We start from the raw sequence: 15203 nt of genomic DNA, 5'->3' as shown, positions 1-15203 counted from the left end.
CAGCTACAGACAGGTTTGGCAGTTGTTTTAATGCAGTCATGCAGGACCTTGAGCTAGAACTTCAACTCAAATTTGCAATATTAGATATGAGTTGTTAAATATTGGTAAATCTTGCAGGTATAAAAGACTTGTTCAAGTGCAAAAGTAACGTGTTAATATTTGAACCCATAAATTAACCTCTCTCTCTGTCTCTCTCTCTGTCTCTCTCTCTCGCTGTCTCTCTCTCTCTCGCTGTCTCTCTCTCTCCCGCTGTCTCTCTCTCTCCCGCTGTCTCTCTCTCTCCCGCTGTCTCTCTCTCTCCCGCTGTCTCTCTCTCTCCCGCTGTCTCTCTCTCTCCCGCTGTCTCTCTCTCTCCCGCTGTCTCTCTCTCTCGCTGTCTCTCTCTCTCTCGCTGTCTCTCTCTCTCTCGCTGTCTCTCTCGCTGTCTCTCTCGCTGTCTCTCTCGCTGTCTCTCTCGCTGTCTCTCTCGCTCTCTCTCTCGCTGTCTCTCTCGCTCTCTCTCTCTCGCTGTCTCTCGCTCTCTCTCTCGCTGTCTCTTGCTCTCTCTCTCTCGCTGTCTCTCGCTCTCTCTCTCGCTGTCTCTCTCTCTCGCTGTCTCTCTCTCTCGCTGTCTCTATCTCTCTCGCTGTCTCTATCTCTCTCGCTGTCTCTCTCTCTCGCTGTCTCTCTCTCTCGCTGTCTCTCTCTCTCTCGCTGTCTCTCTCTCTCGCTCTCTCCCCCTCTCTCCCTCGCTCTCTCGCTCTCATTCTCTCCCGCTGTCTCTCTCTCTCTCTCTCCCGCTCTCTCCTCACCCTCTCTCCCCCGCTCTCTCCCCCTCCTCTCTCCCCCCTCTCTCTCTCTCCCTCGCTCTCTCCCCCTCTCTCTCTCTCTCTCCTCGCTCTCTCCCCTGCCTCTCTCTCTCTCTCTCTCTCCCTCGCTCTCTCCCCTGCCTCTCTCTCTCTCTCTCTCTCTCCTCTCTCCCCTGCCTCTCTCTCTCTCTCTCTCCCTCGCTCTCTCCCCTGCCTCTCTCTCTCTCTCTCTCTCCTCCTCGCTCTCTCTCTCTCTCTCTCTCTCTCTCTCTCTCTCTCTCTCTCCCGCTCTCTCCTCACCCTCTCTCTCTCCCGCTCTCTCCTCACCCTCTCTCTCTCCCGCTCTCTCCTCACCCTCCCTCTCTCTCGCCTCCCCCTCGCTCTCTCCCCTGCTCTCTCCCCCTGCCTCTCTCTCCCCTCCCTCTCTCGCTCTCTCCCCCTCTCTCTCTCCCCCTCTCTCTCTCCCCCTCTCTCTCTCTCCCCCTCTCTCTCTCTCCCCTCTCTCTCTCCCCCTCCCTCTCTCTCCCTCTCTCCCCCTTGCTCTCTCCCCTGTCTCTCTCCCTCTCTCTCACGCTGTCTCTCTCTCTCTCTCTCACCAGGTAAGTCCCACCTGGCCATCGTTCAGAAGGTGAATAATGAGGGCGAGGGGGATCCGTTCTACGAGGTGCTGGGATTGGTTACCTTGGAAGACGTCATTGAGGAGATCATCAAATCAGAGATCCTGGACGAGTCGGATCTTTACAGTGAGTCTATTGGGTTATAACATGTTTATTACATCATGTGTGTTCATAGAACAGAAGCCCATAACTCATTAATTAGCCTTTATAGATATTTAGTACATACCCTTAGAATGCAAAGCTGAGGATGTGCATGCTCATCCCCAGAATCGTCTGTTTTCAAAGGATAAAGCAAAGAACATGAACAAATTCATAGTTAAAAACATGGAAGAAAAAAAAAATGGAAGAAAATTAAACGTATTTTACTAGAACAAGTATCACTACCTAAAAACACAACATTATGGAACAAACCTTGTTTCGCTTTTCAGAATTCACTGATAAATTGGTCCACATGGAAACTAAAGGCATAAAAACCGTAAATGACCTGGTGATAGGAAATACATTTATTTCCATGACAGAATTAAAAAGCATTTTTGGACCCATGTACATATTTTCAAGTACATGCAACTTAAAAGTTTAAATCACAAGAACTTTGATTTGAAATCGTTTGGACATGAGAGCAATCTTGGGGGAAACCTATGTCAGAAAAGGATATTCGTATGATTGATAAGGAAAAGAAAATCTTTCAGAGAGCCAGTTCACAACCTCTTAGAAAAAATATATAAACTATTGGAACTGAGACTTAATAACTGATATTGGCACAAGAGTGTTGAAACATAACGAATGAGATTACAGTTAACGAAAATGTACGTTTAATCCAGTATTTATTACTATACAAAAGACACAATTCACAAATTGTACAGCACAACGTCAAGAGTCCCGTCTGAAGTGTAAACCCTACTAATGACTCAATAATTCATGTTACCAAAAAAAAGTAATGGGCGGGAGTTGGAAAGATGGATGTGAAGCGGTGTTGCGATGTAAAAGTGCTTTCCATTCGTCTGGCTGTGTATTTCAAGACATGAGGGTGCAGTGAGATACCCGATGGGTTGGACAAAACTCTTCTCGTCAATTATCTTAAAACAACAAAAACCTATACTAAAAAAACGTGAAACTCAGCCAATCCTCCCCACGCAATGGAAGGGTCAAGTGCTTTATTATCTAGACATTTTAAAGAGTGTGGGCGACAGAGAGAGACAAAATGGTGCAGTTTGAGGCCATGAGGCAGAAGGTTATTAGGGTGGGGGCCATGAGGCAGAAGGTTATTAGGGTGGGGGCCGTGAGGCAGAAGGTTATTAGGGTGGGGGCCATGAGGCAGAAGGTTATTAGGGTGGGGGCCATGAGGCAGAAGGTTATTAGGGTGGGGGCCGTGAGGCAGAAGGTTATTAGGGTGGGGGCTAGTGGGTCTTTGTATGATGTAGTTGTTTTTTACTATGTGTATGTTTTTGTATTGTTTATAAAAGAGCAAATCAAATCTTAGAAATCACATTTTTCAAAAGAATGCAAGACTGACCCGTGGTTCTACAATCTACCGTGTGACACAAATTAACAATATTAATCCACTCGGGATAAACTGTTTTGAGATATGTGTCCTCGGTCAGATGCTGATCCGATGTCTCTCCCCTCTGACCTTCGCCTCCAATGGGTTTTGAGAAGGAGAGGAGAGGGGATTCGAGGAACCAAGGAAATGCAGTTTAGATTCTGCCCTAATCTGTAACCTGTCCTTTTGTGTTATCTCTCACCTAGCTGACAACAGCAGAAACAGGAAGAAGGTGGCACCCAATAAGAACAAACGAGATTTCTCCGCCTTCAAACAGAGCGAGAGCGAATCCAAAGTCAAGATCTCCCCTCAGCTGCTATTGGCCGCTCACCGTTTCCTGGCAACAGGTTAGAACGTGTGACCTCCAAACCACACAATGCAACTCCCACACACTGTCACACACTACCCAACCACACAATGCAACCCCCACACACTGTCACACACTACCCAACCACACAATGCAACCCCCACACACTGTCACACACTACCCAACCACACAATGCAACCCCCACACACTGTCACACACTACCCAACCACACAATGCAACCCCCACACACTGTCACACACTACCCAACCACACAATGCAACCCCCACACACTGTCACACACTACCCAACCACACAATGCAACCCCCACACACTGTCACACACTACCCAACCACACAATGCAACCCCCACACACTGTCACACACTACCCAACCACAATATGCCACAATACAGTGCATTTGGAAAATATTCAATCCCCTTGACTTTTTCCACATTTTGTTACGTTACAGCCTTATTCTAAAATTATATATTTTTAAATCTTCATCAATCTACACACAACACCCCCTAATGAAAAAGAGAAAACGGGTTTTTAGAAATGTTTGCACATTTATTAAAAATAAAAACAGAGAAACCAGAAAAGTAAAAGTATTCAGACCCTTTGCTATGAGACTCGAAATTCAGCTCAGGTGCATCCTGTTTCCATTGATCATCCTTTATGTTTTTACAACTTGGAGTCCACCTTTGGTAAATTCAATTGATTGGACATGATTTGGAAAGGCACACACATCTGTCTATATAAGGTCCCACAGTTGACAGTGCATGTCAGAGAAAAAAACCAAGCCATGAGGTCGAAGGAATTGTCCATAGAGCTCCGAGACAGGATTGTGTCGAAGGCACAGATCTGGGGAAAGAGTACCAAAAAATGTCTACAGCATTGAAGGTCCCCAACAAAACAGTGACCTCCATCATTGTTAAATAGAAGAAGTTTGGAACCACCAAGACTCTTCCTAGAGCTGGCCGCCTGGCCAAACTGAGCAGTCGATGGAGAAGGGCCTTGGTCAGGGAGGTGACCAAGAACCCGATGGTCACTCTGATAGAGCTCCAGAGTTCCTCTGTGGAGATGGGAGAACCTTCAAGAAGGAAAACCATCTCTTCAGCACTCCACCAATCAACCCTTTATGGTAGAGTCAGACAGAAGCCACTCCTCAGTAAAAGGCACATGACAGCCCACTTGGAGTTTGCCAAAAGGCACCTACTCTCAGATCTTGAGAAACGAGATTCTCTGGTCTGATGAAACCAAGATTGATCTGAATGCCATGTTTCACGTCTGGAGGAAACCTGGCACCATCCCTACGGTGAAGCATGTTGGTGGCAGCATCATGCTGTGGGGATGTTTTTCAGCGGCAGAGACTGGGAGACTAGTCAGGATTGAGGGAAAGATGAACAGAGCAAAGTACAGAGAGATCCTTGATGAAAACCTCCTCCAGAGTGCTCAGGACCTCAGACTTGGGAGAAGGTTCACCTTCCAACAGGACAACGACCCTAAGCACACATCCAAAACAATGCAGGAGTGGCTTTGGGACAAGGCTCTGAATGTCCTTGAGTGGCCCAGCCAGAGCCCGGACTCGAACCCAATCGAACATCTCTGGAGAGACCTGAAAATAGCTGTGCAGCGACGCTCCCCATCTTACCTGACAGAGGATCTGCAGAGAAGAATAGGAGAAACTCCCCAAATAAAGGTGTGCCAAGCTTGTAGCATCAAACCCAAGAAGACTGGAGGCTGTTATCGCTGCTAAAGGTGCTTCAACAAAGTACTGAGTAAAGGGTCTGAATACTTATGTAAATGTCTTTTTTTTTTTTTTTTTTTTTTCTCATACGTTTGTAAAAATTCCTAAAAACATGTTTTTGCTTTGTCATTATGGGGTATTGTGATGTCATTATGGGGTATTGTGATGTCATTATGGGGTATTGTGATGTCATTATGGGGTATTGTGTGTAGATTGATGAGAGAAAAATATATTTTATCAATTTTAGAACAAGGCTGTAACGTAACAAAATGTTGAAAAATTCAAGGGGTCTGAATACTTTCCGAGTGTACGATATGTCTAGCTCAGTTGGTAAAAGCGTGTCGCGACTTGTTAAGAATTCCAATGTTATTCAATTACCTCAGTGATTGCTTATTCATAGTAGAAATGTATGTAAAAAAACAATACAACCATGGTTGAATATTGTGACGTAAATGATTCACTTGTGTTGCCAGCACCACTAGTCTTGTGTCTGTTGTAGCGTGCTCAGACAGAATTACGTTGCTGTTCCCTCTTCTCTCTCTAAAACAACAGAGATTGCATTATTACAGCATGCCTGTCTGTGTCTGCCTCTACCCTCTCTGTCTGTCTGCCTCTACCCCGTCTGTCTGTCTGCCTCTACCCCGTCTGTCTGTCTGCCTCTACCCTCTCTGTCTGTCTGCCTCTACCCTCTCTGTCTGTCTGCCTCTACCCTCTCTGTCTGTCTGCTTCTACCCTCTGTCTGTCTGCCTCTACCCTCTCTGTCTGTCTGCCTCTACCCTCTCTGTCTGTCTGCCTCTACCCTCTCTGTCTGTCTGCCTCTATCCCGTCTGTCTGTCTGCCTCTACCCTCTCTGTCTGTCTGCCTCTACCCCGTCTGTCTGCTTCTACCCTCTGTCTGTCTGCCTCTACCCTCTCTGTCTGTCTGCCTCTAACCTCTCTGTCTGTCTGCCTCTACCCTCTCTGTCTGTCTGCCTCTACCCCGTCTGTCTGCTTCTACCCTCTGTCTGTCTGCCTCTACCCTCTCTGTCTGTCTGCCTCTACCCTCTCTGTCTGTCTGCCTCTACCCTCTCTGTCTGTCTGCCTCTATCCCGTCTGTCTGTCTGCCTCTACCCTCTCTGTCTGTCTGCCTCTACCCTCTCTGTCTGTCTGCCTCTAACCTCTCTGTCTGTCTGCCTCTACCCCGTCTGTCTGCCTCTACCCTCTGTCTGTCTGCCTCTACCTTCTGTGTCTGCCTCTACCCTATGTCTGTCTGCCTCTACCCCCTGTCTTTAACATAATTTCAGTTCAGTCAAATTATAATTCGTCTCTCCAGAGGTGACGTTATTCAGCCCGTCCCAGATATCGGACAAGGTTCTGTTGAGGATTCTGAGACACCCAGACGTCATCCAGGAAATTAAGTTCAACGACAGTGACAAACGCTGTCCTCAACACTTTGTCTACCAGAGAGGGAAGGCTGTCGACTACTTCATACTCATACTGCAGGTAGGCCACACACCACACACACTCTGTCTTTCTGGCTGTCTTTGTGTGAATCAGCCAGTGATTGATTCAATGAGTCACCATTGTGACATGGTTTTAAATTCCCACATGAAAAGTTCCTTCTTAGTTTGTTTTTATATAAGTCCTGACTTCCTCTGTTCATCCTGGCCTGGAATAGACCCCAGAAACACTCTCTAACATCTCCGTGGTTTCTCATTGTTGAAATCAGCCATGTCCTGCTACCCGTAACAGATGGCAGCTCCCTGCCCGGCCTCGACAGGGGGTGTCAAATGTTTTACTTATTTAACCGGCGTTGACGGAAGGAGGCTTTCTGTGTCACAACACTAACCCAGAGGGAGTTAGCTCTACGTTAATCAACCACACAGCCAGACTAACCATCCTGTTGAAGGTCTGTTGTGAAAGCTGCCACTGGCCTCATTCAAGGCCTTCACACCTACACACTGTCCAACACATTGTTCTCCGGAAGCAGAGGAGAAGAGACGAGAAGGACATTTCATACTAGTGTTGCATTGATATGACATTTTTGGCCGATATCGATATTTTCTTTGCCCCTAAAAATACGATACCGATAACCAATATTAAGCATTCTAGTGCAGTTAAATAGTTAACACGTGGCCACAGCAGTCTAAGGCTCTGCATCTGTGCAAGAGGCGTTACTGCAGTCCCTGGTTCGAATCCAGCTGTATCACATCCGGGCCGTGATCGGGAGTCCCGTAAGGTGACGCACAATTGGCCCAGCATCGGCCGGGGTAGGCCGTCATTGTAAATAAGAATTTGTTCTTAACTGACTTGCCTAGGGAAATAAAGGTTACACTCCACACTGACCAAAAAGTTATTTTGTTGGCATTTACGAATGTCCCCATTTACCGGTAAAACATCATCAAAACATATTTCTTTCACTTACTCGCTGTGCTGTTTGGTTGTTCAGACGTTTCATTCTCAACCAGGAGTTCTATGGAACGCCGTTTGGGTCTTTACGTGTCAAAAAAGTTACTTCAAATAAGCTTGTTGACCAATCAGGACCTGAATATGACTTCACGTCACATAATAATTTAACGAGCTCATACGTTTTTACAGTTATTACACATTGATTACACCATCACTCCTATTTCATATATCACAACGATTCATCGATACGTGTGCTATGATGCTGGTAAAGTTGTCTCAGGCACCTACAGTGCTGGGCATAATAAAAGCTAGCTAGCTCATTGATGCAAACAATGTTCTTCCTCAAAAACATAGCAAAACGACATCTGTTTCAGTAGCTATAGTTAGTTAGCTACTATAAAGATGTGTGTCATCTAAAATAACCCTAATTTATAAGACCGTTCTTATTTGATTAATGGTGGTCGGACCCATCTATGTGAAGCTAGCCACTATAAGGATTAGCGTTTAGCCTTCAAAATAAAAGTATGGTATAATTCTACTATTTGTATTCCATTTGCATCACTGTCAATGACACATTTATTTTGAAGGTAAACTGCAAATTCCACTATTGAATATTGAGATGAGACGAGGAGGCCGCTATAGAATATTGAGAAGAGACTAGGAGGCCGCTATAGAATATTGAGAAGAGACTAGGAGGCCGCTATAGAATATTGAGAAGAGACTAGGAGGCCGCTATAGAATATTGAGAAGAGACTAGGAGGCCGCTATAGAATATTGAGAAGAGACTAGGAGGCCACTATAGAATATTGAGATGAGACGAGGAGGCCTCTATAGAATATTGAGATGAGAGAGGCCTCTATAGAATATTGAGGCCTCTATAGAATATTGAGATGAGACGAGGAGGCCACTATAGAATATGAGAGATGCCACTATAGAATATTGAGATGAGGAGGCCACTATAGAATATTGAGATGAGACTAGGAGGCCACTATAGAATATTGAGATGAGAGGCCTCTATAGAATATTGAGGAGGCCTCTATAGAATATTGAGATGAGACTAGGAGGCCACTATAGAATATTGAGATGAGACGAGGAGGCCCCTATAGCTATAGAATATTGAGATGAGACGAGGAGGCCTCTATAGAATATTGAGATGAGACTAGGAGGCCACTTGAGATAGAATATTGAGATGAGACTAGGAGGCCACTATAGAATATTGAGATGAGGACTATAGAATATTGAGATGAGACGAGGAGGCCCCTATAGAATATTGAGAAGAGACTAGGAGGCCTCTATAGAATATTGAGAAGAGACTAGGAGGCCTCTATAGAATATTGAGAAGAGACTAGGAGGCCTCTAGAATATTGAGATGAGACTAGGCCTCTAGAATATTGAGATGAGACTAGGAGGCCCCTATAGAATATTGAGAAGAGACTAGGAGGCCCCTATAGAATATTGAGAAGAGACTAGGAGGCCCCTATAGAATATTGAGAAGAGACTAGGAGGCCCCTATAGAATATTGAGAAGAGACTAGGAGGCCGCTATAGAATATTGAGATGAGACGAGGAGGCCACTATAGAATATTGAGATGAGACGAGGAGGCCACTATAGAATATTGAGATGAGACGAGGAGGCCGCTATAGAATATTGAGAAGAGACTAGGAGGCCACTATAGAATATTGAGATGAGACTAGGAGGCCACTATAGAATATTGAGATGAGACGAGGAGGCCTCTATAGAATATTGAGAAGAGACTAGGAGGCCGCTATAGAATATTGAGATGAGACGAGGAGGCCTCTATAGAATATTGAGATGAGACTAGGAGGCCACTATAGAATATTGAGATGAGACGAGGAGGCCTCTATAGAATATTGAGATGAGACGAGGAGGCCACTATAGAATATTGAGAAGGAACTAGGAGGCCTCTATAGAATATTGAGTTGAGACGAGGAGGCCTCTATAGAATATTGAGAAGAGACTAGGAGGCCACTATAGAATATTGAGATGAGACGAGGAGGCCCCTATAGAATATTGAGATGAGACGAGGAGGCCTCTATAGAATATTGAGATGAGACGAGGAGGCCTCTATAGAATATTGAGAAGCGACGAGGAGGCCGCTATAGAATATTGAGATGAGACTAGGAGGCCACTATAGAATATTGAGATGAGACTAGGAGGCCACTATAGAATATTGAGATGAGACTAGGAGGCCACTATAGAATATTGAGATGAGACTAGGAGGCCACTATAGAATATTGAGATGAGACTAGGAGGCCTCTATAGAATATTGAGAAGGAACTAGGAGGCCGCTATAGAATATTGAGAAGAGACTAGGAGGCCGCTATAGAATATTGAGAAGGAACTAGGAGGCCTCTATAGAATATTGAGTTGAGACGAGGAGGCCTCTATAGAATATTGAGAAGAGACTAGGAGGCCACTATAGAATATTGAGAAGAGACTAGGAGGCCTCTATAGAATATTGAGAAGAGACTAGGAGGCCGCTATAGAATATTGAGAAGAGACTAGGAGGCCACTATAGAATATTGAGAAGAGACTAGGAGGCCCCTATAGAATATTGAGAAGAGACTAGGAGGCCACTATAGAATATTGAGAAGAGACGAGGAGGCCCCTATAGAATATTGAGAAGAGACTAGGAGGCCTCTAGAATATTGAGATGAGACTAGGCCTCTAGAATATTGAGATGAGACTAGGAGGCCGCTATAGAATATTGAGAAGAGACTAGGAGGCCGCTATAGAATATTGAGAAGAGACTAGGAGGCCCCTATAGAATATTGAGATGAGACTAGGAGGCCACTATAGAATATTGAGATGAGACTAGGAGGCCTCTATAGAATATTGAGAAGGAACTAGGAGGCCGCTATAGAATATTGAGAAGAGACTAGGAGGCCGCTATAGAATATTGAGAAGGAACTAGGAGGCCTCTATAGAATATTGAGTTGAGACGAGGAGGCCTCTATAGAATATTGAGAAGAGACTAGGAGGCCACTATAGAATATTGAGAAGAGACTAGGAGGCCTCTATAGAATATTGAGAAGAGACTAGGAGGCCGCTATAGAATATTGAGAAGAGACTAGGAGGCCACTATAGAATATTGAGAAGAGACTAGGAGGCCCCTATAGAATATTGAGAAGAGACTAGGAGGCCACTATAGAATATTGAGAAGAGACGAGGAGGCCCCTATAGAATATTGAGAAGAGACTAGGAGGCCTCTATAGAATATTGAGAAGAGACTAGGAGGCCTCTAGAATATTGAGATGAGACTAGGCCTCTAGAATATTGAGATGAGACTAGGAGGCCGCTATAGAATATTGAGAAGAGACTAGGAGGCCCCTATAGAATATTGAGATGAGACTAGGAGGCCACTATAGAATATTGAGATGAGACTAGGAGGCCTCTATAGAATATTGAGAAGGAACTAGGAGGCCGCTATAGAATATTGAGAAGAGACTAGGAGGCCGCTATAGAATATTGAGAAGGAACTAGGAGGCCTCTATAGAATATTGAGTTGAGACGAGGAGGCCTCTATAGAATATTGAGAAGAGACTAGGAGGCCACTATAGAATATTGAGAAGAGACTAGGAGGCCTCTATAGAATATTGAGAAGAGACTAGGAGGCCGCTATAGAATATTGAGAAGAGACTAGGAGGCCACTATAGAATATTGAGAAGAGACTAGGAGGCCCCTATAGAATATTGAGAAGAGACTAGGAGGCCACTATAGAATATTGAGAAGAGACGAGGAGGCCCCTATAGAATATTGAGAAGAGACTAGGAGGCCTCTATAGAATATTGAGAAGAGACTAGGAGGCCTCTAGAATATTGAGATGAGACTAGGCCTCTAGAATATTGAGATGAGACGAGGAGGCCGCTATAGAATATTGAGATGAGACGAGGAGGCCTCTCTAGAATATTGAGATGAGACGAGGAGGCCACTATAGAATATTGAGATGAGAGAGGAGGCCGCTATAGAATATTGAGATGAGACGAGGAGGCCTCTATAGAATATTGAGATGAGACTAGGAGGCCACTATAGAATATTGAGATGAGACTAGGAGGACACTATAGAATATTGAGATGAGACGAGGAGGCCTCTATAGAATATTGAGAAGAGACTAGGAGGCCGCTATAGAATATTGAGATGAGACGAGGAGGCCTCTATAGAATATTGAGATGAGACTAGGAGGCCACTATAGAATATTGAGATGAGACTAGGAGGCCACTATAGAATATTGAGATGAGACGAGGAGGCCGCTATAGAATATTGAGATGAGACGAGGAGGCCTCTATAGAATATTGAGATGAGACTAGGAGGCCACTATAGAATATTGAGATGAGACTAGGAGGCCACTATAGAATATTGAGATGAGACGAGGAGGCCGCTATAGAATATTGAGAAGAGACGAGGAGGCCCCTATAGAATATTGAGATGAGACTAGGAGGCCACTATAGAATATTGAGATGAGACTAGGAGGCCACTATAGAATATTGAGATGAGACTAGGAGGCCACTATAGAATATTGAGATGAGACTAGGAGGCCACTATAGAATATTGAGATGAGACTAGGAGGCCACTATAGAATATTGAGATGAGACTAGGAGGCCACTATAGAATATTGAGAAGAGACTAGGAGGCCACTATAGAATATTGAGAAGAGACTAGGAGGCCTCTATAGAATATTGAGATGAGACGAGGAGGCCTCTATAGAATATTGAGATGAGACGAGGAGGCCACTATAGAATATTGAGAAGGAACTAGGAGGCCTCTATAGAATATTGAGATGAGACGAGGAGGCCACTATAGAATATTGAGATGAGACGAGGAGGCCACTATAGAATATTGAGATGAGACTAGGAGGCCACTATAGAATATTGAGATGAGACGAGGAGGCCTCTATAGAATATTGAGATGAGACGAGGAGGCCTCTATAGAATATTGAGATGAGACTAGGAGGCCACTATAGAATATTGAGAAGAGACGAGGAGGCCCCTATAGAATATTGAGAAGAGACTAGGAGGCCTCTATAGAATATTGAGAAGAGACTAGGAGGCCTCTATAGAATATTGAGAAGAGACTAGGAGGCCCCTATAGAATATTGAGATGAGACGAGGAGGCCACTATAGAATATTGAGATGAGACTAGGAGGCCACTATAGAATATTGAGATGAGACGAGGAGGCCCTATAGAATATGAGAGAATATTAGAATATTGAGAAGAGACTAGGAGGCCTCTATAGAATATTGAGAAGAGACTAGGAGGCCTCTATAGAATATTGAGAAGAGACTAGGAGGCCTCTAGAATATTGAGATGAGACTAGGCCTCTAGAATATTGAGATGAGACTAGGAGGCCCCTATAGAATATTGAGAAGAGACTAGGAGGCCCCTATAGAATATTGAGAAGAGACTAGGAGGCCCCTATAGAATATTGAGAAGAGACTAGGAGGCCCCTATAGAATATTGAGAAGAGACTAGGAGGCCGCTATAGAATATTGAGATGAGACGAGGAGGCCACTATAGAATATTGAGATGAGACGAGGAGGCCACTATAGAATATTGAGATGAGACGAGGAGGCCGCTATAGAATATTGAGAAGAGACTAGGAGGCCACTATAGAATATTGAGATGAGACTAGGAGGCCACTATAGAATATTGAGATGAGACGAGGAGGCCTCTATAGAATATTGGAGGAGACTAGGAGGCCGCTATAGAATATTGAGATGAGGAGGAGGCCTCTATAGAATATTGAGATGAGACTAGGAGGCCACTATAGAATATTGAGATGAGACGAGGAGGCCTCTATAGAATATTGAGATGAGACTAGAGGAGGCCACTATAGAATATTGAGAAGGAACTAGGAGGCCTCTATAGAATATTGAGTTGAGACGAGGAGGCCTCTATAGAATATTGAGAAGAGACTAGGAGGCCACTATAGAATATTGAGATGAGACGAGGAGGCCCCTATAGAATATTGAGATGAGACGAGGAGGCCTCTATAGAATATTGAGATGAGACGAGGAGGCCTCTATAGAATATTGAGAAGCGGCGAGGAGGCCGCTATAGAATATTGAGATGAGACTAGGAGGCCACTATAGAATATTGAGATGAGACTAGGAGGCCACTATAGAATATTGAGATGAGACTAGGAGGCCACTATAGAATATTGAGATGAGACTAGGAGGCCACTATAGAATATTGAGATGAGACTAGGAGGCCTCTATAGAATATTGAGAAGGAACTAGGAGGCCGCTATAGAATATTGAGAAGAGACTAGGAGGCCGCTATAGAATATTGAGAAGGAACTAGGAGGCCTCTATAGAATATTGAGTTGAGACGAGGAGGCCTCTATAGAATATTGAGAAGAGACTAGGAGGCCACTATAGAATATTGAGAAGAGACTAGGAGGCCTCTATAGAATATTGAGAAGAGACTAGGAGGCCGCTATAGAATATTGAGAAGAGACTAGGAGGCCACTATAGAATATTGAGAAGAGACTAGGAGGCCCCTATAGAATATTGAGAAGAGACTAGGAGGCCACTATAGAATATTGAGAAGAGACGAGGAGGCCCCTATAGAATATTGAGAAGAGACTAGGAGGCCTCTAGAATATTGAGATGAGACTAGGCCTCTAGAATATTGAGATGAGACTAGGAGGCCGCTATAGAATATTGAGAAGAGACTAGGAGGCCGCTATAGAATATTGAGAAGAGACTAGGAGGCCCCTATAGAATATTGAGATGAGACTAGGAGGCCACTATAGAATATTGAGATGAGACTAGGAGGCCTCTATAGAATATTGAGAAGGAACTAGGAGGCCGCTATAGAATATTGAGAAGAGACTAGGAGGCCGCTATAGAATATTGAGAAGGAACTAGGAGGCCTCTATAGAATATTGAGTTGAGACGAGGAGGCCTCTATAGAATATTGAGAAGAGACTAGGAGGCCACTATAGAATATTGAGAAGAGACTAGGAGGCCTCTATAGAATATTGAGAAGAGACTAGGAGGCCGCTATAGAATATTGAGAAGAGACTAGGAGGCCACTATAGAATATTGAGAAGAGACTAGGAGGCCCCTATAGAATATTGAGAAGAGACTAGGAGGCCACTATAGAATATTGAGAAGAGACGAGGAGGCCCCTATAGAATATTGAGAAGAGACTAGGAGGCCTCTATAGAATATTGAGAAGAGACTAGGAGGCCTCTAGAATATTGAGATGAGACTAGGCCTCTAGAATATTGAGATGAGACTAGGAGGCCGCTATAGAATATTGAGAAGAGACTAGGAGGCCCCTATAGAATATTGAGATGAGACTAGGAGGCCACTATAGAATATTGAGATGAGACTAGGAGGCCTCTATAGAATATTGAGAAGGAACTAGGAGGCCGCTATAGAATATTGAGAAGAGACTAGGAGGCCGCTATAGAATATTGAGAAGGAACTAGGAGGCCTCTATAGAATATTGAGTTGAGACGAGGAGGCCTCTATAGAATATTGAGAAGAGACTAGGAGGCCACTATAGAATATTGAGAAGAGACTAGGAGGCCTCTATAGAATATTGAGAAGAGACTAGGAGGCCGCTATAGAATATTGAGAAGAGACTAGGAGGCCACTATAGAATATTGAGAAGAGACTAGGAGGCCCCTATAGAATATTGAGAAGAGACTAGGAGGCCACTATAGAATATTGAGAAGAGACGAGGAGGCCCCTATAGAATATTGAGAAGAGACTAGGAGGCCTCTATAGAATATTGAGAAGAGACTAGGAGGCCTCTAGAATATTGAGATGAGACTAGGCCTCTAGAA

The 15203-nt window shown here is 44.4% G+C and overlaps 1 protein-coding gene across 2 annotated transcripts in view; it reads left to right on the top strand.

The window, feature by feature from the left end:
• Positions 1–15203, top strand: part of LOC115115545 (metal transporter CNNM4) — an 82381-nt gene that overhangs the window by 38146 nt on the left and 29032 nt on the right. For both annotated transcript variants that reach the window (XM_065026847.1, XM_065026848.1), the window contains exons 2-4: positions 1388–1531; positions 3152–3292; positions 6309–6478. In XM_065026847.1, coding sequence (XP_064882919.1) covers positions 1388–1531; positions 3152–3292; positions 6309–6478 — 455 coding nt within the window. The remainder of the gene's footprint in view (positions 1–1387; positions 1532–3151; positions 3293–6308; positions 6479–15203) is intronic.

Source organism: Oncorhynchus nerka, linkage group LG13, assembly GCF_034236695.1.
Source record: "Oncorhynchus nerka isolate Pitt River linkage group LG13, Oner_Uvic_2.0, whole genome shotgun sequence".
NCBI lineage: Eukaryota > Metazoa > Chordata > Actinopteri > Salmoniformes > Salmonidae > Oncorhynchus > Oncorhynchus nerka.
The sequence above is the reverse complement of the archived record's forward strand: the minus strand, read 5'-3'. Positions and strand labels throughout refer to the sequence as shown.